At 41.3% G+C, this 24,459-nt stretch overlaps 1 protein-coding gene across 3 annotated transcripts in view; it reads left to right on the top strand.

Annotated features, from left to right (window-relative positions):
• The window catches only part of TRAPPC9 (trafficking protein particle complex 9), a 472,762-nt gene that overhangs the window by 443,912 nt on the left and 4,391 nt on the right, over window positions 1-24,459 (top strand). For all 3 annotated transcript variants that reach the window (XM_021387135.1, XM_021387133.1, XM_021387134.1), the window contains one exon: window positions 16,994-17,217. In XM_021387135.1, the coding sequence (XP_021242810.1) occupies window positions 16,994-17,217 (224 nt within the window). The remainder of the gene's footprint in view (window positions 1-16,993; window positions 17,218-24,459) is intronic.

The following is a 24,459-nucleotide window of genomic DNA, read 5'->3' as shown; positions in this document are numbered from 1 at the left end:
ACCATTTCTTAGGCATTCAAGTGCTGCCAGTTTAACAGGACTGTGGCGGTGATGTGCTGAAGATAAAGAAGATAAATACAAGAGAAACCAGCCAGACAAGTAAACTCATTTTCAGTGTTTGGGAGTTTCGGAAAGGAATTTTTGTCTCCCCCCAACTCAAGTGATCTTTGTGAATAATGACCATTTTACAAGTAATAGGACACATTTCATATCATCATCATTATCTTCTCTACTACAAGTCTCTTTCTGCAAGGTGGTGAGCTAACTTGAAAAGCAGCAATCAAAATACTGGCTCTGCACATTAGTATAAACAACTTGCAGACAAACTTGAGCTATTGTATTAATTAACAGCTGTATTGTTCTCCCTTGAAAATCTGAACAGAGAGACCATTCATGTAACTGCCCAGCAGAAATTGCTCAGCTGTCGGAGCCAAAGATGGCAGGTGGTTTATTGGGGCTCTCAGTAATGTCTCAATAAAGTGTCATATTTTTATTCCACCCAGAGCGAGCGGGTAGTCAGGGAAGTGGCATTTGTTGGTTTTGATGGCAATTCACGCTATGGCCAAGCAATAAAGAGACTTGCCTGCAAATTATCCAAGAGAAGATTCCAGTCCCCAGTCTCAGACAATACATATTCTCATACAGTATTCATGTATTTAGAACTGTTTTGATAGGATGGTAAGTCTAGGTAAGGTGCATTGTTTCTCAGTGTTAACATTAGCAGGCTACACAGATACAACAAAGATTTGTGTAAATACTCCAGTGGATTGCAAGGAAGTGAACCTCGCACTGATTGCAGATGGATTTCTCAAAGTGGTTTTGCCATGATATCTTTCAAATACTTGATTTATTGTTGGACTTATCATGGCTCTGTGGATTCACAATGCACAAGAAAATCTGTGCATGAAATCCTCATACATTTGCTGGGAAAAGGCTGACTGAGCAAACATAATCTTTTTTCCATCTCTCTGTCAAATAGAACTAGTCCAGATATTACTGGCCCTTGTACTTTTAGGCATAGAAAAGCTGTTACTGACAGAGTGTCTTTTTGGACAGACAAGATAGACAAGAGATACCTGAAGGTGCGCAAGATTTGAGATGTTGCAGTGACTCTTAAACGAGCAAGGAAAGCTGACATGGTAAAAAGTTCATGATGTAACAGTATGTATAGAGAGCTACTAACAAATAAGAGTTTTAGCAGCCTTTCCTATGGTGCCCAGAGTGAGTAAGTATTCTTCTATAAACCCAGAGGATGTAAGCATGGGTAAGGATACATATCATTAATTTAGCAAGGTCCTAAATCCAAATTTAAATAAATGCAGGAGATCTGAATGCCAAAGTAATACAGAAAGAGTGTATAAGTCATATATATTAATTGCAGTACGTTATGTCTCATAAAGCTGGAAGATTCTTAATTTCTAGACCATCAGACTGAAGGGAACACAGAAATTCATTAGAAATTATCCCCATGGATCCCCATCAGAAAGAATCCCCATGAATTTTTGACCAAGTTAATTACTGTTTGCTCACAGAAGACATAACTACAGCTTATATTTTATTAACCAAACTACAGCTTGCATTTTATGAACCACTGGCATGTTCCTAGGTTGGAAACAAGTTGGCTGTTCTGTTAAAATGTTTCCTCGTTCTTACTTCTCTGAACTTTTTAATCATGTTTTCTCATTAGCTGCATATACTTGATTAACTCACTGGTTTAATGAGGTGCTTTGGGATGGTGAAGAGAGCAGTCCATTCTGCAGAATGAATTTGAGAAGTTAAAAAATAAATAAAACTGTGTCGATAGACCTCCATTTAGCCTGATAGTTCTTCTTTGATGCAAGGGAGGATCCGACTCCAGCTAGGACCCTTGTCAATACGTTGGTTTTCTGATTGTCATTTATAACAAGTATTGGCACGTTATGGCTGATACTGGCTTCTTTACTTACACAAATAAATTACTTAAATTAAGGCTAGGTCAATCTCACCTGATTTTCAAGTGATTAACAATTTAATTAGTTTTTATTGTACTTCTTAGAGAAAACACTTCAGCTTGATATTAGTTTACACTATATCTCATAGAAAAATGTCAGAATAAATGGACATTTGATCTTACAGAGCAATTTTCCATGAGGTTGCCATGTACCAAAATGAAAAAAAAAAAAGAGCCTAGCTATAAATAAAATTGGGAAAACAAGGGAATGGATGCTACTGTTGAGTTTTATGTGATTCAGGTGATTAAGGACAGCTGGAATTGATCTTGACTGTCGAAGACAATTCTCTAGTATTTTTCTAAGTTTTTTTTGTGTTCCCTGTGTTTGCTGCTTCTGAACTTGTATGAGAAACCTGAGAATACTGTTAGTTCTACTGCAGTTTATGATAACGAACATCAGTGTTTTAGGACAGAGAGCTCTGAATTTCCTTTTTCCTATATGGAGTTTGGTATGCTCAACATCCACATATCACTTCAACAGTTGGCAAACTCCTGGAACATCTGTTTTGTATTACAGCTTCTTTAATTGAGGCAAATTGAGTCTGGCAGCTGAAAGGACTCTTGGAAACAGTGAGATTTCACTGGTCATTACATGACAAAGTGATTACTTAAGGACAGAGGTGTTGCCTGTTTTTGTGTTCGGTGCCTGGTACATTGCTGTTAGGAGTAAATGTAAATGTGAATGTGAGGTTAAAAAACAGACAGGAGCTCTGCAGGGAGAGAGGACAGCAGTGGAGAAAAGACAGAGAAGTTTTGCTACTTTCACAGATATTAGTGACTGATTTTCCAAAAGTAGTTGAACCCTAACTTTATAGATTTGGTTTTTTTAACAGTTTTGAATGAGATGTTTCCTTTTAACAAATCCTACTCTGATAGATGTTTAAGATTGAGGCTATTTTTAGAAAACTTTCGGTGGCAAACCTCTTAGAACAATGAGCAATGTTTCGCCTCTGACTTTTGTTTTGTTGTTCCTTTTCATCGATTTGGTAACCAAATCTCATGACACCTCATGCTTTTACAACATTAAGAGTGTTACTGTGTGCTCTTATTGCTCAGGTGATATATACATATGGATATGTAGATATCTAGATATGGCTCAGGTGGCTATATACATATGGACAAGAGGCTGAAGACACCTGTACCGATATTGTGTTATATTGATAACATCTGACAGTACGGATCAGGACATTTTGTAGATTCATACCATCATGTGGAGGTTCTTCACTACCTTAAAAGCCATCTCTTCTCTTAATTGTTGGCGCCAGGTAACGCAGGCTGTCCTCTACTTCTACCCACAAATGTAGTTACAGTGGCTGTCTTTTCGTGTCCTATCCTTATTCAGTTTGGATGTATTTTGTTCTCAGATCATTCTGGAGTAACATCTTCATTTGAGGAGTGAAGCAAGAGTCCCTTCTCGCATGGGCTCATGTCACCAGAGCTCAACAGTGAACAATGCAGTTACTAAAACCACAGAATCATGAGTCGTTTGAGTTGGAATGGACCTTTAAAGGTCTGCTAGTCCTACCCTCTGCAATGAACAGTGACACCTACAGCTACGTCAGGGTGCTCAAAGCCCCTTCCAGCTTGACCCTGAATGTCTTGAGGGTTGGGGCATCCACCACCTCTCTAGGCAACCTGTTCCTGTGCTTCACAACCCTTGTCGTAAAACACTTTTTTCTTCTATCCAATCTAAATGTCCCCTCTTTTAGTTTGACACTGTTTCCCCTTGTTCTGTCACAACAGACCCTGATAAAGGGTCTGCCCCCTTCTTTCTTATAGCCCCCCTTCAGATACTGAAAGGCCGCTCTCAGGTATCCCTGGAGCCTTCTCTTCTCCAGGCTGAACAGCCCCAGCTCTCTCAGCCTGTCCTCAGAGGGGAAGTGTTCCATCCCTTGGATCATTTTTGTGGCCCTCCTCTGGGCATGCTTCAATAGGTACACATCTCTGTGTACTGAGGGCTCCACATCTGGATGCAGTACTCCAGATGAGATCTCAGCAATGCAGGGTAAAGGGGCAGGACCACATCCCTTGCTCTCTGGCTACAGTTCTTTCGATGCAGCCTAGGATATGGTTGGCTGTCTGGGCTGTGAGGGCACATTACTGGCTCATGTCCAGCTTCCCATCCACCAGTACCCCCAAGACCTTTTTGGTAGGGCTGTATTCTTCAAGATGTGCTGCTGAAGTTCCTTATATCTCAGGTTTGATCTCTATGAACCTGATCATCTTCTAGAAAATAACTTCAATTTGTTTTCTTATGACTTCCATCCTGACATTTGATGTCCATTCTGAAAATTAAAGCTGGAGCGACAGTCTGTATTCTCTGAATGAGCAGAACTGTATGCTCCAGTTTACACTAGGGGCTATAGAATGTCTTCTGGAGCTTTATGGAAAAACAGTCCCATTCCATTGTCACTTCTTACTGCTTCCTCAGAACTGTTCATCCAGTTGTCAAATTCTCCCATGGCCTCGCCATTAATGCCATTAATGGAAATAGATGAAAGAGAATTTTGTTTGTTTTAGAGAGTTTTCCAGGAGAGGGCAGCCATAGTTAATTCTGGGTCAGTCTGTGTAATACAGTGTGAATGCAGATTACCAGCAGCATTTGGCTGTGATGGTCCATTGCCCAACATGGTTTGTGTGCTTAGTTCTTTTAATTTGTTCTTTTGTTTGGATTGGAAGTGCATAAAAGATAGACATTTTCACAAATTAATGGTGGACAAGACAAAGTGCATAATAGAGTGGTTAAATCTCAATGCCCTGTACTTGCTGAAATTGCAGATGCTCTTGGGAGCAGTTTCCATTATATGCCACTGTTTGCTTTATATACTTTCCAACCACCTTCACTCTCTTTCCTCAAAAATTTTTATGGACAAGCATGGCCCAATCTCTTGCTAATAGGCCTGAATTTCTTTGGAAAAAAAGTGCATTGCACTGAAAGCTCCTTTTATTTCTTTCGGGACATAGAAAGGATCCTCTACTCTCCCCTGTTTCACATGATGGAGTGATACATGAAACTTCTCTGTGTCCAGATGTAAGGATGACAAATTGGCACTGAGGGACATACTCTGTGTCTATAATTTGGAAGCTGTACTCATCCAGGCAGCAGGAATGATCTAGATGGCAACAGGTAACACATTCAAGACAGCAAAAGCTGTTTTTTTACTTTGAGTCTTTAAAAAAAAAAAACAACAACAAAAAAAAAACAGACTGACTTTTCCTGGACCACCACATGAAAAACAAGGGAGGGCTATAAGAACGAAGGGGACAGATGCTTTAGGAGCATCTGTTGTGGCAGGACAAGGTGAAATGGTTTCAAACTAATAGAGGGGACATTTAGGTTGGATGTAAGAAAAATGTTTCTTACAGTAAGAGTGGTGAGGCACTGGAACAGATTGCCCAGAATGGTGGTGGAAGCCCCATCCGTGGAGACATTCAAAGTCAGGCTGGACAAGGCTCTGGGCAACCTGATCTAGTTGTCTAGACCAACTCAAAAGATTCTATGATTTTATGGAAAACCTTTGTAATATCCCTTTTGACAGATCTTTAGGTAATGTATCTTTAGGTAATGATGTAAAGCCAATGTAAATCTTTAGGTAATTATGTAAAACCAAGGATTTTTATGAAGTTAAAAATCTGCTTCCAGAGGTAGTGGGGCTTGGGGGGGATTTTTTGTCTGTATGTTGCAGGAGGAAACAGGATGCTGTCAGCATCACTTCACACGTAAAACCACAAAATAATAGATGATTTCAGAAGTACTGCTATGGAAGCCATGCAGATGTTCCATACACAGGGTTTTCATAGAATCATATGATCATGAAGGTTGGAAAAGAGCACTCAGATCATCTAGTCCAACCATCAACCAATGCCCGTGACTGCTCTAGACCATATCCCTCAGTGCCACATCTCCATGCTTCTCAAACACCTCCAGGGATGGTGAGTCCTCCACCTCCCTGGGCAGCCTGTTCCAATGCCTCACCACTCCTTCTGAGAAGAATTTTTTCCTAATACCTAAACTGAAACTTTGGAGTTTTGAAAGCGTTTAGCTTCTATTTTTTTCAGCTTTGTCAGAGCTTATCAGACAGCTCCGTGTTGCTTCACTTGCTGTGGAGGATGAGGAGTTAATAATACCTACTCTCTGCTTATGCATCTATGAGTCTCTATAAGGACGAGCAGACACAATACTGCTTCTGTAGATGAGCTGATATCCCTGGTCCGTCTGCTTGCAGAGCCTTGTGCAAATAATTCTTAGAAAAGAGACCTAATCAGCCACCGCACTATGCTGATTTGCACATAATTGTATCTGTCTTTTAAAAGCTGAAGATAAAAGGACAGAATTTGACACTTGCTCATTGCTCATTTTTCCAGCGTCTCTGCAGGCTGGAACAGATTGCAGGTTCAGAGGAAGGAACAGTTTTGCCACCCAAGTGGGCAATTAAAGGGAAGGGGGTTTGCAGGAATGCCTTGCAGCACTTGACAGGTGAAGCATAAGGCACAGCTCTCAGCCTCGGGTGTGGAGAGGATTTAATTTTTTTGTCTCCCTACCTGAGCTCAGCGTTCCTTTTCTTCTCAATGTTCCTTTTCTTCTCTCCCTCTCCTTCTGGTTTTTTTGTTTGTTTTATCCAACACAATATATGTCATTTATGGCTTGTTTAAACATGAAGGTTTCATCCTATCTGCACTTCACGGTGTTGATACCTGATGTCTCTATTCCTTCAAAATACAGTGATGGTGAATAAAGGGTTTTTAGGCATTTACTTTAATTCTTATCAAAGAGTTCTCCTTTAAGTAGCATTACTTTTGTGGGTTTTTTTTCCCTTATGATTGGGTTACCTCTAGCCTCTTCCTTTGTGTCCCAGAAATCCTCAGGTTTTAGCTTCAGTTTAGTGTTAAAACTCATTCCTGTAAGGAGCTGGCAGATTGAAACACACCCTGATGAGCCAGCATAGGGATTTTGGAGTCTTAAAATTCAGATTTTTTCTCTGTCCTCTGGAAGTCACTGTCCCCTCTTGCTCCTGTTGGGTAGCTCATGCATTTGTGTCTGTTCATTAAAAACTCCTTGGTGCTCCTCACAGGTTAACTCATCCCTTAAATTGTGCCAGTGTCCCATCTGGAAAACTGGTGCAGTGCTCACATCCTTGTCTCACCATATAGCTTTGAGATTTGCTATGTGTACATTGATTTTGTTTAAGGTGTTTACCTTTGTTTCCAGTTCTCTTACTAGTACTGGCTGGATGTCTCAGGAAAACAGATCTGCATAATTCTAGGTGCCACACAAATTGTGCTGCTGAGCAATTAAGAACACAAATACTGCTGTCCCTAAGAGCTTATAGTTTCTCTCTCTGTGTATATACATACATAAGTACATGTGTATATACATACATAAGTACATATGATGTCTGTTCAAGGTGCCATGCAGACATAACCAGGTGCGATCTTTGAAGGAAGGTTTACAGTAGGTAGGAAGGCACTAGTTGAGAGGTGTCAAAATCAGTGGAGAAGAGATTTTAATTGTTCACGCTCACAATTTAATTAGATCTTAGGCAGAGGTTTGCAATGTAGACAGAACGAAAAGGTCAGATTTGGAGAAGTTTTGTAGGAAGCGGCATCAGGATTTAATCACACTAGTGTTATGAGTCATGAGAGGAAATCGAGTCAGTGAGGAAGGTGAGATTGGCAGGACAGGTTTTGCTTTTATTTCTGAATTTGGGATAGGTAAAGAAAGGAAAAGACTTCAGGAAAAAATCACGAGCTCATTGAGCACGTTCTGCATTATCCAATAGTACATTTCTAACAGAATGATGTCAGAGAGAGGCCAAAATTTTGGGTGGTTGATGACTCCAGACTTAAAGATACCTTGTTTTCTTGTATGCATGCTAGTGTATTCTGTCCAACTAAGAATAATATGGATTTGTGTCACAGAGGATGACTCAAAACTTTCTCGTACGTACATCTGTTAGCGTGATTCTTACTAAGTGGATTTAAACTGGATTTTGAGAGGTCATGATGTAGAAGAAGGATGTGACCAGAATTAAAACGTAGTAGCACCATAGTAGGACTTGATGGTTTCCAAGTCACATCTACTTGGATTACTGTGTCATGCCTTAATACACAAGTGACAGACTAAACTAACCATACCTAAGGGAATTAGTGGAAGTTTAACTCAATCCACTAGCAATTAAAGCAATGTAGAGCCATTAGAATGGAATACGCTGTGTAAAGAATCTTCATTAAGAATATGTCCATTTTAATGTGCACCTCTGCTTTTGAGCAACTGTGGTCTGTAGACATTAGCCCCATGCAGTGTAGTAACCACACATCACACCTCCTCTGTACATAAAGTGCTGTGATACGGCATCAGTACCTGGAGTTGTTTAATCTCTCTTATTTAGCTCAGCTCATTGCGTTCCAGTTGTGGTTGTGCTGAAGGCGGCCCATGAGGTGCAGTGTCCTGGTGCTCGTATTTGAACAGTTGCTGAAATGTGGTAAATCATCTACCTGCCTGTTAATAGGAGGTTGTATATTATCTTGTACAAGGCTTTGGCTACTCTACAGGGATACACAAGTCTTATGGCTTGGCCATCGCCTGTAATATTTCATGGTTCCTTTTTAAGACAAGCATGGAAAAAGGGTCATGTACCCATCATTTTTCTTTAAATAATGAGTATCACTTTTTTTTGCTTTCGTTAAGCATTCTGCTCTAAGTCTGTACATCTGGGCATGGAGATACCTGCTGTCTTGCCTCTCTTCTCATCTGTGTTTGAATTCCTTCTTGCTTCAGACAGCACATAGCATATTTCATCCTACAGGAGCCCCAAACACTCCTCAAATATGACAGTTATGCTTCACATAGGAATAATTTAAATAGAGATTGGAAAAAAATAGCAAAGTCTATGAAAAAATAGTTAGGGATGATCTCTTATTTATGAGATATATGTATAAGTATGATCTCCGTACAGAAGAGTCCAGAGCACCATTATAGGCTTATTGAGTAGAAAATAATTCTTCCTCTTGATATTGCCATATTCAGCACTTGTTCAAGCAAGGAGATTTTGTGGTGAAATCCACGTATTGGACTTTGCATGCACAGAGTTTAGTACAGGAGCCAGTTTTGTGCTTCCACCATTAAGCAGCATTTCATATGTGACTATGCATTACCCCCCTACTGTCTCCATAGGGAATGGGCCATGGTCAGCACTCATCACTTGCTGGAGTTCTCCAGCCGCAGTAGTATCTACACCAAACTCACTGTGAGAGATCAGACAGGATCCACATGAACACATAAGGGCTGCAGACTCTTTTTTTTTTCCCTTTTTTTTTTTTCACCATTAACTTTTCAGCTACAAGTCAGAAAGTATCACAAGGATTGCTGGAGACCTTTAAAAATCCTTTCTGCAGAGAGAGAGGTTTGTCTCACATCCATCATTGTAGGGTGGCAGAAAGGAGAGGAAATTTTAAGTCTCATTATGCAACCAGTGAGGAATAAGGTGATTTTCTTTCAGTAAGCTGTAGGTTAAGGCACGTTATTCATCACCTGCAGCATTTTTGCACAAAGCTACCAGTGTACAAAAAAAAGAGCATTCTATAGAATCACAGAAGATGGTTTAGTGGGCACAGTGGTGACAGGTCGACCGTTGGACTAGATGATCTTAATGGTCTTTTCCAAGCTTAATGATTCTATGGTTCTATGAAAAATACCATGCAAATCCGGGGACAGTGAATTTTCCAACTACAGGCACACACTGTATGGCAACCTGACCTTCTGGCAGTATAGCAGATAATCAAAGGAGTCTTCCACAAACCTACTTGTGATTAATAGATAAAAAGAGGTTGGCCCACATTCAGAAATGAGAATATTTAAGCAAACTGGGGCTACATCATGGAATATTTTCAAACAAGTGAAAAGGAGCTCAGGCACACAGCGAAGCACAAAGCTCTGAGAATTTTAAAATTTCAAGGGTTCTGCCTTGAAGTATTTAGCTTAGGTCTGGACACAAGCAATACAAACCCTGAAGAGGTTTCCACTTTGATAGCAAATTGGGCAAATCACCAGATGATGATCTATCTTAGCTGCCAGAGGAGAGATGAGACGAGCAGGTGCAATCCATGTGCCAGCAGTTCCACAGAGCAGGAAAGTCTGTTGTAAAAGGCCAGTGCAAGATAAAACAATTCCCACCAAAACCAGAGAGGTTAAACTGAATAGCTCGCTTCTTAACTGCTCTGTAGTTCACATGCATTCAAATTTACTGTTTTAAGATCCCAAGTAAAAGATGGAGGCAGTCAAACCCCAGAGCACCGGTAGTGTTAGTGCTTCTCTTCTCAGTGAGCGTGACCCTGGTAGTTAGAGTTAATTGAGAAAGATTGTACTACTTCTGAATGTTTACGACCTAGATCAAGTAGCAGTGAAACTGAATGCTGATCACCTGTCTGCCAAGGAGAGATTTGGGGATTAAAATTGGACATAAACACTGGACTGATTTGGAGGAAGAAAGCTTACTCAGTCCAAATGAATGAGGTTGAAAAGTCCTTTTGCAAGGTGGAGAAATCCTTGCTGCAGCATCCTCAATCCATTGTCATCACAGAGTTAAGAACAGACACAAACTCAAAGCAATTTGGCAAGAACGATAATCGGAGCAGTCGGGACCTGTCATCAGCATACTGGCCACTGCGAAAGAGTGATTAAATAGGAAGACACAGGCAATTATCAAAGACTAATTGCTTATTGTTGCTAGAACTATATTTTAAATGTGTTTTTCTTTTTAATTGCTTTTGGAACAAATAAAGTGTCCTTAATTCAATTGTAAAATGTTTGGGAATGGGAAGTCTGCCAGGAATCAAGCAGCTCAGAGGTCTTGTGAAAGAAACTGCATCTTTCAGTAGCCCACATTCATGCTCAACCACCCCATTCTCTGCCAGCCTCCCTGTTTTCAGGTCCGTGCCCCTGAGTTCGGTGTATGTCTCTGTCTTGCTGGCTCTTGCAGGTGGTTGCAGCAGTTCATTCATATGTTTTCCTGTATTTTCATTCATTCCTATCCAAGGATCTTGACCCAAACAGGAGCTGAACTTCTCAAGTCCATTGGGGGATTTGAATGAGCAGGCTCTGAACTCACTGGGCACTTTCCAGAATGGGGCTGGGGATGACTGGCAAGGTGAAATATTCATGCAATTTGAACCTGTTACAATACCAACATCTGTATACCTCTGTGCTCTATTGTTGCCGAATGCTATGAAATTATGGAGGGGTTGGATTTGGCTCCACACTGTATGAAAATAACAATGAATGAACAAAGGAACAGGAGGATGCTATTCCAAGGAAAGATGCTGAGGGCTAGTGTGAGGAGCAGATCCAAACTGCATTCAGAAGATTTTATGCAAATAGCTAAAAGGCTCTCATGTTATTAAATAACCATGCAGCTTTTCATGATGAGAGTCACAAGAAACACTGTTTTTATATTCATAGCAATATTTTTTGTATGGCTGTATTCAACTCTGAAAATACTGCAGGACCTTGTAATGGACAAGCAAATATAACCAATGCTATATCTCTATGTGTAAATAATTTGCATGAATGGTTTGGAAAATGAAAGGGAACTGGTCCGTGTGAGGGACTGCAAGTGTGAGCAAGGGAAACAGAAGCAGTATTTAGATTCATTTCCTGGAGGAATCATAGAGTAAAGCCAAAGAATCATTAAGGTTGGAAAAGACCACTAAGGTCATCTAGTCCAACCATCACCATGCCCACTAACCCGTCCTTCAGTGCCACATCTACTCTTTTCTTGAACACCTCCAGGGACTGTGACTCCACCACTTCCCAGGTCAGCCTGTTCCAATAAAGGAGATGTATAAAGAATACCAGGGAGCTTGTAGTCTTAGCATTGTTTTCTGCCAACTCCTCTGAGCAGCTGACTGAACCCCAAACAACAGGCTGCTAAAAGTGTTGCTGACCTGATAGGCACATGAGAGGAGGGACAGGGGCATTGTTTGGGGCCAGGCAAGATCGGCTTGCTCTGTATGCAGACTTTGCAGTAGTATAGCTCTTTTACCCTCATTTTGATGTTTTCTCCATCTGTATCATATATACAATCAGCAATGGACGTAACTGTTCAATTTCTAAATGATTTTTTTTTGTGTTTATTTTAATTTCTCTTTGCCTTTTTTTTTACCTTCTTTAAAAATCCTGAACAAACAAGCTTTGTCCAGGAAGAAGAAAGAAGCAGCTCCAGTCAGCACCACTGAGCTTTCCATTGCTCTTTTAGGACAGTTAGAAGCAAAGCTGGTCTGGGCAGACATTTTAATCAGCACGCTGGGTTTGGTGAACACAGAATAACTGAATCGCTCTGAGTGACCTTCACTGCAGCAGCAATGGCTTGGGCTCATGGTCTTTGGCTTTCCTCCATCAAAGTGCCTGATGAACTTTACCTGGAGACACTGGTGCTGATGCTGCTCCTCTCCCTCCTCCTCAGATCACATCTCCCTGACCAGGATGAGTAAAAAATAGTATTTTGGAACAGTTCCAACAGCATAAAATATCTTGACTGAAATTCCCCAAACCATCAAAGTACAGCTATGCAATGCTTACTTTGCTGGGCTTGAAGATCTCTTCTACTACTTGTGTGAGATTTATTGGGCATCCCTTGCCTTGAGTTTGTTTGTGGACTTGTTTGTGCAAAGCCATACCTCTGTGAGGAGTTTGCTTGGAAGCCCTGAGCCAGGTTTCTCACTGTAGAGAATGGCAGAGGCCAGCGCATCTGCATCATCTGGGATTCAGCATCCAATGTGAAAGCAAATATCTAACGGGAATTTCTTTGTGTAAAGATGAGCATGGACTTGCCTTCCTCTGCAGCCTGATTTTATTTTTAAATTAACCCAAACCTGAGCAAGGAGCCTAAGCAGTGCTGGAATATGCATTTCCATTGAGACTGTGTATTTGTGTGCAGCTTTCCAAAATTAAACTTGCATAGTGTCAAGTGGGGAGTTGGGTGTGGAAATGCAATTAGCTGTGACTTGGAATTCTTATCATACAAATAGGCCAATGAGTGTGAGTGCTCACTTGGAAACTTGGCCAAGTAGCAAGAACTCCTTAACATGTATTAAAATGAGCAGAGTAAATAATGCAAAATGTTAATAATATTTGGTATTCATTTCCAGACTGCTCCTTTGAGTGATACAAACTGACGTGCGCTTGTCAGGTGATGTTAAATGATGCTTTTCGTGTGGAATAGAGGCTGTCTTCCCTTTAGGAACATTTGTGCCTTTTTTTTGAGAGTTTTGAGATCCCAAAGGGAAGTCTTAATATGTAATCTGATGTGTTATTTTCACATTGTTGTCTCCCAGCCTTCTTGTGATATAAGTAACAGGCAGCCTGATCTAGTGGTTGGCAGCCCTGCCCACAGCAGGGGGGTTGGAGCTGAATGATCTTTAAGGTCCCTTCCAACCCAAGCCATTCTGTGACTCTATGAAGTAAGCATTTCCTATCAGGTGGGCCATGGAATAGTTCTTCCAATGGGAAAGTGATCTCATAGAAACCCTAAAAGGCTTGGTTAAGGCCCTCAGTGAAAAAGCAAGGCTTTCCGTTTTTTGCTCCCTTTCAGGCATTGCAGGGTAATGCTGGCACCCAAGGATGCTTCCCTTAGAGAATGTGTGTAGGTAAATAAGCAGGAGAGAAAAAAGAGAAAAAGGGGGAAAAATAGATGGAAAAAGGAGAAAGAAAAAAGGAGAAGCAGAATTCTGTTGGCTTGTTAAAGTATCTAAAAGGATTTTGCTTTTGATTAGAAGGAGATTGCTTGGTCTTTTTTGACCTGACCACAGCAGGAGGTTGGAACTAGACAATGTTTAAGGTCCAACCCAAGCCATTCTATGATTCTGTGATTCTGTGGTTCTATTTATGATTTTTTTTGTGTGACTGCCTGAGTTTCAACTCCCACCTTTCCTATGTAATTTATTTATGTTGTTGACACTGAACTCGTTCTTTTATTTTTCTGTAGTGTTTGTCTTGAGCCTGAATCTTGGAAAGCTGGCTATATGGCCACCACTGTCTTCTGTGTGAGAGACTGTCTCTTCTGACTCAGAGCTCCTGTATACTGAAGCCAGTAATGATTCACTCTCACAGCAGTGGTGTGAGCAGTCTCAGCTTTTACATGCCATCTGTGTGACTGAGCTGAATCTGCAGAAATGGGACCCTGTGCACATGGCTTTTCCTCTGTTCACGGATGAAAATATTAAAGCAAATCCGTATGGTCCATGAGATGTTTTCTGTGTCAGGAAGGGAGTGAAGCTGCCTGTCAAACCAAGCTGTTCTCTCTGATGAAAGGAGACTGTTTTTAAACACTCCTTCCCATAGTATTTTGCACGCCAGCCATGTGTTTTCTCATCTGACATCTCATTGAGCTCCTTGGCTGCGGTACGGCGAGAAGGAAGGGTGTGCTGGGATGGAAGGAAATAATCTCCCAATACGTACACAAGCACATGTGCGCACATACTCTTAAATCAATCTTAAATGAATTAGTTTTTTGGTTTTGGGTTTTTTTTTTAGGAGTATGAAAGAAAATTAATCTGGTTGAGTCAGGCTTAATTGCTTCCCTTTTGTTTAGATTTTCTATTTTCGCACAGGCAGTGCTCTGAGCTATTCTTAGCTACAAAGGTGGAGACAGAGGGCAAAGGGCTCATTTATAATTCCTACAGCAGAGCACTGAATTTTAAAGCTAAAATGCAAGTTGATGAGCAGCTTGAAAACACAGATTCATCCACTTAGCTTGCTGAGTGTTTCTGAAGGCTCACGCTGGTCCAGGGAGCTCTCACAGCTGTGGGACCTGCTGGCTGGAGGAACAAGGAAAAAAGAGATGTATTTTCAAATGAAAGCACTCACCTTGCAGGGAGAAGCTTGAAAACAAACTGATTTAAGCTCACAAACTGGTTTAAATGCATCACTTTTGAAAGAAGCAACTGGACTTTGCTTCTAGGGCTGGAAGCTGAGAAGCAGTAAGATTATATGCACACCTCCAAACTCAATTTTGTGATTAAAAAAAAATAAGTCAGTTAAGTTTGGAGTGTATCCCAGGTAATGGGATACCATTACAACATACATCTGCCTCCAGGATCTCAGGGCAATCCCGCAAGATGTGGTTTAATCATGTTGGGCAGGAGATCCTGCAGCATTAGGGTGTGCTATTGCAACTGGGGACATGGTTTAGTGGGCAATAGTAGTGGTGGGTGGACAATTGGACTAGATGATCTTAGTGGTCTTTCCCAGCCTTAGTGATTCTATGATTCTATGAAAACAAGCCCAATGCCAATCAGTTTTTCTTGCTCTTTCCTAAAATCCAGTGGATATTACAAATTCCTTTTCCTTCTTATCATCATAAACTGGGCATCTCCTTTGGAAACGGGAGGGTTTTGGCACAGGGACCGTTTCAACTGGGACAGCAGCATGGAATTTGGATCACTACAGCTTGAGCATTGTGGGGTTTCCTCTTCTGAGCCACTTGGATCTGGGATGTGCTGCTGCATTGGGCAGCCTTGGTCAATGCGGAGTTTTCAGTTTTGCTAATCCCACCTCTGGAATTAATGTCCCTTTCAGACTACTTTCTTCTTTGGCACTAGTTCTTTTTCTTTAGTTGCTATACTGAAGCTTGTTCAGTTTGCCACGCTAAAGGGCATCATGAGAACATGCATCATTTTGTAGTTTTTCTGCTAAGGCAACAAAACAAAAATAAGTTAAAAAAAAAAATGAATCACCTCGGTGTAAAATCAAATGTTTTTCTCTCCGAAAGTTCCTGAAGCATAAAAAGAGTTTCTTTTCTTGAAGAGGAGATATTACTAATGTAAATGTGGTGCTTTTGGCAGAGGAATAATATGCTGTCTATCATAAGGCAGGCAACTGAGGAGGAGCTGGAGTGATGGAAATGCCTCTTGGGCATGTGAGACTGGGGGGATAGGTATTCACAGAGAGGATGCTTTCTTACATGTGCCCAGGGCTTTCTCTTATCTATGAACATGAGCCCACAGTGAAATAGAAATGTTCCCATATTAATAGTGCATGGGAGATAACCCTCATCTGAAAAACGCAGTAATACTGCACAACTGGGAGCCCTTTCAGAGCAGGGAATTGGACTAGCAATTTCATAGTGTGTTAGTAACAAAACATTTTGGTTCTGTATAAGCAAATGGCAAGGTTAGTGGACACATCACTCTGGCTGTCACTGTCCCAGCAGTAACCAATTTAGAGGCTCTGTATTTTTCTGCTATCCCAGTAAGGGAAATAAAAGTGGAAAGTTAAAAATAGAAATCCCAAAATGAATTAAAGCAGAAAGAGTGAACGAGCTTGTACTACTGCTGTATAATTTTAAAATCCCTTTTTTTCCTTATAATCTGGATGATAATATATGTGTCACATTGCAAATTCTGGCAGTGTCTGTCCTGCTCAAAAAGGTCACCTCTGTATAGGAAGATTTATTTCTGGCTGTAACATGTGAGCGTGGACATCCAGCCCTGAATCTATCCAGCCCCAGCTTGTATTGATGACTCCTGTTTGGACTTCCCTTCACCTGATGCTGCTGTTGGGCAGGAGAAGCATGAGAAGTGTCCGTGGCTTTGGCTTCTGGGGAGGAGGTTAAATGGGAGCTGGTTAAAAGATTTCTTCTGGTGCCTTTGTATAGATTGTAGTCATTTTTTTCGTAACTCTCAGCAGCTGTGGACAGATATCAAACCTTCATGAGCTGGTGGTTGCAAGTCGTTTCCTGCAGTACCACTGTATACAGCACTGCAGCACTGCCTTTTTCTAAGGTTAACTGTCATAGAATCATATAATCACAGAATATCCTGAGATGGAAGGGACCCAAGAGGATCATCGAGTCCAACTCCTGGCTCCACAACGGATCACCCAGCTGTTATGCACTCTTGGTTTCATTTAGGTTATTCTTTGTTGCTAAGTTTCCTAATAATTAAAAATTAATACAGTTTCCAAAGCAGGAGCCAAACCTAATGTGGAATTATCTTCTTGCTTTACAGATATCCTCGTCGATGGCAAGCTTTGCGACTGCGATGTGGTGGTGGACTGCAAAGTGGGTGACCCAGTCCCACTGCAGGTGAAGCTGACCAACTGGAGCAAGCACAGCGTGGGACCCTTCGCGCTCACCATGACGCCCTACCAGGATTACCAGAATGGGGTGCACAACTATGAGCTGCAGGATGCCATCACTTTTGTGGGATCCAACACCTTCTACATTGATTCCGTAAGTCTTTCTGTCGAAGGTACCACTGTTCTGGGTGGTGTGTATTTGCATAAAAGAGTTTCATTGCTCAATTGTGCCCTATAAGGCAAATAGATTTTTGGAAAATGCCATGATTATGGCGGCTATTGCTAAAACTGCTGTAGGCTTGGGGAAGTAGAACCATCTCTCTGAGATGGTTTAAGACTGTAATTGCCTGCAGTGTAAACTGCCAGCAAACTGTTGGAGACAGTAACTTTTGGTCACTCAAAATTTGGCAAGATGTGAATGAGTAACCTAGAAGAAATGTGTAATACCATATTGCCTGTCCCTTGAGCCATTCAGTGCAGCCCACAGTAATAGATTTTAAGTAACTTTTTCTTTTCAGTGCATGAGAATTAGTCCCTCAGGCTAAGCCAAGGAAATCATCAAATCAGTTTTAGTTAGATCCCAAGGAAGAAGAAAAAGAAATGCTAAACATTAATGACCAGAAAGATGAGCTCATTCATTTCCTAGTCTCTTGGCTTTAGTTTTTCTATGAAAATAAAGAGAAAAAGAAATACAAAAACCATGCTTAAAATAGGACAAAAAAGTCCCTATTTAACATACTTGAATTTTTGAATTTTCTCTCAAATTGTTATTTAGAAATTTTGTGTCCATGAGTTTTTTGCTTGTGAAGTAAAACACTGAAAATAGCTCCCCAGTATAACTACTCTCTCACACATCCTTTCCCAAAAAAACAGCAACAACAAAAAATGAGAGGAATGAAAAACATGAACAATATGGCAGAGTAGAGTAAGCAGTATTTCTGGTAGCTTATAAACAAGAGGAGGAGGATGACTGTTCTTAGGACCTTTGCTTAGGTCAGCTCTTCACATTGCTAATAAAACGTACCTGTCAAAACTGAATGTTTAGCTGAGCCTCAGTAAGAAAGAACTTAAAGGTTAACCACAGCAACAGTCACTGTGCGTATTTTTCAATTACGTACCATGGGAAGACGATATTTCCAGAAGATAATGAGCATGGAATAAACCATCAGCTTGAATTTTAATGGGTGCTAACTATATTCTTAGCTGAATAATTGAGATATGTCAACAGAAATAATCAGGAGGCAGCTTTCTTTGACTCCTTTTCTGACAATATGGATTTTTTAATGTGAGTGGATGTCCAGCTGCCGAAGGGCTGACCCTCTGGGCTAATGAGGGAAAAGGGAGACATCAGCATGTATTCTTACCTTCTGACTGAGTCTCCTATGGGCAAGAAGTCACGTGGTCACATCTCTTGTGCCTGCCCAGGCCACCTCCTCATACGGTACATTCCCTGTATTCAGTATTTAGACATTTTCATTGTAAACACAGTCCCCAGAAAGTAAAAAATTGAGTTGTTTTCTGATATTTGTCCTCCTTTTCATCCAAAAGGGTGAAATGAAGAGAATGTTTACTCTTAGACAAGAATTGCTATGTTTCTCGTTTATGTAGTATTGGTACATGTCCTGCACAGGCTGCTAATGAAAATGCTTAGTCACATTTCTTTGAGACATAGAGCCCTGATCATGGAAGAAAGTTCTTCGAACAGTGGATCTAATGCTGTCAGAGGCCCTTTCATCCCCTGTAATAACTAATTCAGTAATGGAAAAAAGATTTCAGAAAGCAGCACCTGTTTTGGGGACAAAAATAATGTCCTGGTTTGTGCATTTGATGCTTCAGGGAGGAACGAACATACAATTGTGTTCGTGCTCCGAGTTTGACAGAAGCTCAGACACTGGTAAAGAAGCTCACAGTTGGATGAGATGAAAGAGATTCAGTGTCTCTTTTTTTATAAATTAAAGCTGAGACTTTGGACGAGATTCCCAGCTGGTAGCTCCATGCTACCCTCTCGAAGCTATTAAACGTGTGCTTGTTATTTTCTTAAACTGAGGTTGCTGGAGCATGATTATTTTACTTGTTTAATGGAGGTGCCTTGATATGCTGCCATTTCCCAGTTTTGCCCCTCTGCAGAAAGATGCTCCCCTCTTCTGCAGGAGAGATGCTGTGAGTATTTGTTGCTGTGCAAAGTTAGCCAGTTTATCTCAAACTCCATTCGTCAGCAGTTTGAGCTAATTGGGCTGACATTACACTGACACTAGCAAGGAGGTGGTGACATGATTTATTGCACTGCCAAGCTGGGTGGGAGGGAGGATGAAGAACTAGTGTATGCTTTGGCATAACAGTAATGTGTGGTCAAGAACAAGTGGGAACATCAGGTATTACAGCGAGATACTTCTCATACCTTAAAAGTGTGGTCTGTTGTCATGATGATGGAGAAATAGCAACAATATCAGTGCTCACTTGAATGTGACCTCCCAGGAAAAACAAAACAAAACAAAACATCCCTCTGCTTTCCTAAGTATTAAGTTCTTATCATAGAATCATAGAATGGCTTGGGTTGGAATGGACCTCAAGGATCATCAAGCTCCAACCCCCCTGCCACAGGCAGGGCTGCCAACCTCCACATCTAATACTAGACCATGCTGCCCAGGGCTCCATCCAATCTGGCCTTGAACACCTCCAGGGATGAGGCATCCACAGCCTCTCTGGGCAGCCTGTTCCAGCACCTCACTGCTCTCATAGTAAAGAACTTTCCCCTGATATCCAACCTAAATCTTCCCTCCTTCAATTTAAAACCATTTCCCCTTGTTCTGCCCTTGTAAAGAGTTCACTCCCCTCCTGTTTGTAGGCTCCCTTTAGGTACTGGAAGGCTGCAGTGAGGTCACTCTGCAGCCTTCTCATCCCCAGGCTGAACAAGCCCAGCGCCCTCAGCCTGTCTTCACAGGGGAGGTGCTCCAGCCCTCTGCTCATCTCTGTGGCACTCCTCTGGACCCTCTCTAACAGCTCCCTGTCTTGTACTCGGGGCCCCAGACCTGGACGCAGTTCTCCAGATGGGGCCTCACAAGGGCAGAGTACAGAGGGACAATCGCTACCCTTTCCCTGCTGGCCAATCCTCTTCTGATGGAGCCCAGGATACCATTTCCTTTCCAAGCTGCAAGAGCACACTGCGGCTCATGTCCAGTTTTTCATCCACCAGGACCCCCAGGTCCTTCTCTGCAGGGCTACTCTCAAGGATTGCTCCTCCCAGTCTGTATATATGCCTGGGATTCCTCCGGCCCGAGTGCAAAACCCTGCACTTTGCTGTGTTGAAACTCATTAGATTCACCTGGGCCCACTTTTCAAGTCTGTTGAGCTCCCTCTTTATGGCATCCCTTCCTTCCATTGTGTCAACCGCACCACTCAGCTTGGTGTCATCAGCAAACTTGCTGAGGGTGCAGTGCACTCAATCCCATCATCGATGTCATTGATAAAGATGTTAAAGAGCACCGATGCCAAGACAGTCCCTTGGGGGCACTGCTCATTATCGGCCTTCATTCTGGACATAGAACGATTGATCATCACCCTTTGTCTGCGGCCTTTCAACCAATTCCTTGTCCACCAGGTGGTCCACCCATCAAATCCACATCTCTCCAATTTGGAGATAAGGATGTGGTGGGGGACCATGTCAAAGGCCTTGCACAAGTCCTTATGCCTAAACACTCAACAAATAATTTTTTGTTGTTGTTATTTTCAGACTAAAAAGTTTCTAACCATTTTCTGCATCTATTGGGAAGAGAAAGAATGCATACAGGAATTTTTAGTGTACATACACTACTTCACAGAATGAACAGATTTTTTTAAGGGTAAAAGTCACAACATTTCGTTTTTCATATTCTTAGCACTTAAAGTTAGATGATTTATCTTGAAGGTAGTGTTTATTCATCTCTTTCTGCTCCCACTTCAGTTCAGAGCAGCAGTCTCCATTAGTGCTCCAAAGCCTCTGCTAGGATATGCTACCTCAAAAAGCAAAGTCTTTTGCTCAAAATTTTAGAGAATATATAGGTATTTTCATACATTTTAAATTACGTAAGGTCTTTATTTTTAAAATTAACTTTTAATTTGATTAACCTTCTGTATTTAACAGAAAAGGTGACTTCATAAGGTATCATTTAGATAGTATACACTTTTTTAGTGTGAGGTTTTGAAACATGAGATAACATGGTGGATGCTCACCCAATCAAATACCTTTGCATTTATTTATTTTTTATCTCACTTCACAATCTGAAGTTTAACTTTAGCCATATTATTAAAAATTCTTATTTCTTACCAGTGTTCTGACTAATTAATTGATCAGACAGAGCTACTTCTTGCCAAATTAAAAACCAAAAAATGATATGCTATGGAGATTCCTATAACTAACAATAATTCTTCTTCCCTTGTTCCTGTTTTTGCCATTACTGTTCTCAAGCAGGTTTTTTTTCCTGGGTGTGTTATCACTGAGCAGCTCAGATGATTGGTAGTGGAAGATAAGGAGAATTCATTAAGAGATGGTCATTTTGAATCAGCTCAGAAGCTATGACGAACATTTGCCCACTTCTGGCAGGTCCTCTGTGGCCCATCTGGAACAAATTAGTTTTCTTGGCTCTTCTTCTCACGCTTTAAACTCTTTGGGGCAGTGTACAGTAGCTGGCATGAGCCCTAATCTCTGACTGAGTTCCCTCAGTACTACAGCAGTATAAATAATCAGTAGTTAGTTCTCAGGAATCAGTCCCACATGGTAGCCTGAATCGGGGAAGGATTAGGATGATGCTAGAAACTTAATTTTTCTTCTGTCTTGGAGGAACAGTTTTTTCTTGAATCTTTAGTCATGTTTTCCTGAGGTGTAAGCATGGTCTCCATGCAGAGGATTTGGTGGAATTCTAGAAAAATCTCTTTGGACTCTGTGGCTTAACAGAGAAAGCATGTTGTTACATTCCAGACTGGGACAACATACAAGATAGTGTCAAGGTGGTGAGACTACCAAGCCTGTGTGCTGCTAGATCAGTCAACAATACAAATGCAGCTTGGATCTTTATGTTTCTCTCTAATTACCTGAGTCATACATTGCAGTCACTTGGATGGTGAATGTCAGCTCCGGTGGGTTACATCCAACTTGTGTACACATCTGTGCAAGGCCTACAGCGTCCCTTCACGGCCACTGAGTCACCAAGGCCAATGGAGTTCAGGGAATATTTTACTTCATTCTACATCTGACACCTGCATTTTCTCAGATTAATCCTTTTGTTGAACGGATGGCTCAGATGCATATATCCATTTTATGGATATTTAGGTGGATTAGGTTCCAGACTGAGACATCTGAACAAGGAAGTATCTCCATAGATACTGTCTATCTGAGTTCTCATTAGGTAACAGAGGTGGAGGATGTCCATGGAGCCTGACTCAGCCTAACATAGACCCTAGGGATGTGATTCAATTGCCTAAAACTAGGTGTTCTCCATCATGGGTGTCCAACCTTTTGACTTGCCTGGGCTGCACTGAGTGAAGAGGAATTGCCTTGGGCTGCATATGAAATATATAATATAGTTAAAGTATATAAATAACAAAACTTCTTTAATTTTTAATATTTTTTATTAAAAAATAAAAAAGAGAGTAACAAAAACACAAAAACAGTAGGATATTTGAACTTGCTTTTGTGAAACTAATGCATCAATTTTGTTCAATGGCAGTGGTTGTGATTCTTAGTGCATTTTTCAAGGTGTTTATCAGAAATTTTTGGTGAAATTTTATTCTTCCTGTACTTTGTCCTTACCAAAGCTCTATGAATCCTTATAATTTTATGAAAATTATTAACCAGTCATCATGAGGAAAATGGACTGAAAAATTACTAATTCATAACTTTTGTGTATAAATATGGTGCAGATCAATAGTTCAGAGTATGTACTTGATCTGCGGGAAACCACTGAGCACCTGGTTTGTGCAATCCTGAAATAAATAAGCAGTGTCTCTTCTGAGTGTGTGATGATGGGGCAGCGTATCTGCTTTTTGGACAGCTATTTGAATAAGGAGTGATTGTGAAGTGAGGGATGTCTTTCTGTGGTAAAAGAGGTCTTACAAAAGCCTAGTAAAGCAACATGATCAAATTTTTGAGTTGAGTATCTCATTGCAACTTTATACATTCCATTTGAAAATTTGCAGGTAGTGTATTCATGTTGACTGAAAATGGAATTGCAAATATACTGCAAAATTGGCGATTATTTCGGCAGCCACAAAACCTATTCTCAAATTCCTTTATCAAAACAGAATGCAAGGCTGAACCTTTATCACTGTTCACAGTGCCTTAGGTCATCCCAAAATGTCATGGGGCACCTATGTTTCAACAACTGCAGGCTGGCCGGGTAGGTCATTCTGTTAGCTCCGCTGGCTGTGCTGACTAAATGTCTGCTTACTGTAGTAGGAGCTTGGATACCAAGAGTGCACAAAGACACCTAAATGTGAGTTGCTTACTCTCAGAATGAGTCCTGTATGCAGTACACCAATCAGTTTGGATCTGGCCCTCTGCAGGCAGATCTGGTCATGTACCACTACCTGCCTCACCGATTCTTCCCACTTACAGTGAAGAAAACAATGAGTGGTGCATCGACTCATGACATAAAGGCAGGGAGAGCTACCACATAGGCAGAACTTCAAACAGATGAAGAGACTGTGTTGCTGTTGATGTGCCTGAAGTCACCTTTCCGCCTGTCAAGATCGATCAATGCATCTGTTATAGCATGATCAATGCTATAACAGATATTTCTCTGTGGGGCAGCTAGACTAGGGAAAAATAGACTGGGGGCTTCATTTGCTGCTCACCTCCGCCCATCACTTACATTAGTGCCTGCCTCTGTCCTTCTCTGCATGCATCGGTTCCAGTTAGGCAAAAAAAAGGCAGGCAGCCCAAGCAGGAGGAGAAGGGAGCAAGAGGGGAGACTGTTTGATGTTCTGCATGTCCAGACGCAATGCCAGAGGGCACACACTTGTACCCAGCGAGGAGAGGAGATGCCAAGGACGTGGGTCAGGACAACAGCTGTGACTGCTCTCATTACTCACTAGGACGATATGATGCTGACACAAGTTTGCTGTAGGTCAGCAAAAGTGATCAGCACCAAAGCCAAAGGGAGTCTGGGCTCTGCCAGCTCTGATGATGCCAACACTTGTGAAAAGCCAGGCTCTGGTGTAGGAGCAGGATTTCAGGCAGCAAAGAAGCCTAATATCCCAGGCGGCTCTAAGGGGTGCGTGTCTGCTGGCTAAAGGACCCAGAAACGAAGGTCCAAAAAAGCCAGGTACAGAAGAAAACAGAAAAAAACGGCTCATTTCTCAGTGATGTCCCTTGCTAACATTTTTTTCCCCTGATTCCAATCAAGTTGTGCACACCTGGGCA

Source organism: Numida meleagris, chromosome 2, assembly GCF_002078875.1.
Source record: "Numida meleagris isolate 19003 breed g44 Domestic line chromosome 2, NumMel1.0, whole genome shotgun sequence".
In the NCBI taxonomy this organism is placed as follows: domain Eukaryota; kingdom Metazoa; phylum Chordata; class Aves; order Galliformes; family Numididae; genus Numida; species Numida meleagris.
Note: the sequence above shows the minus strand (reverse complement) of the source record. Positions and strands in the feature narration are given on the sequence as shown.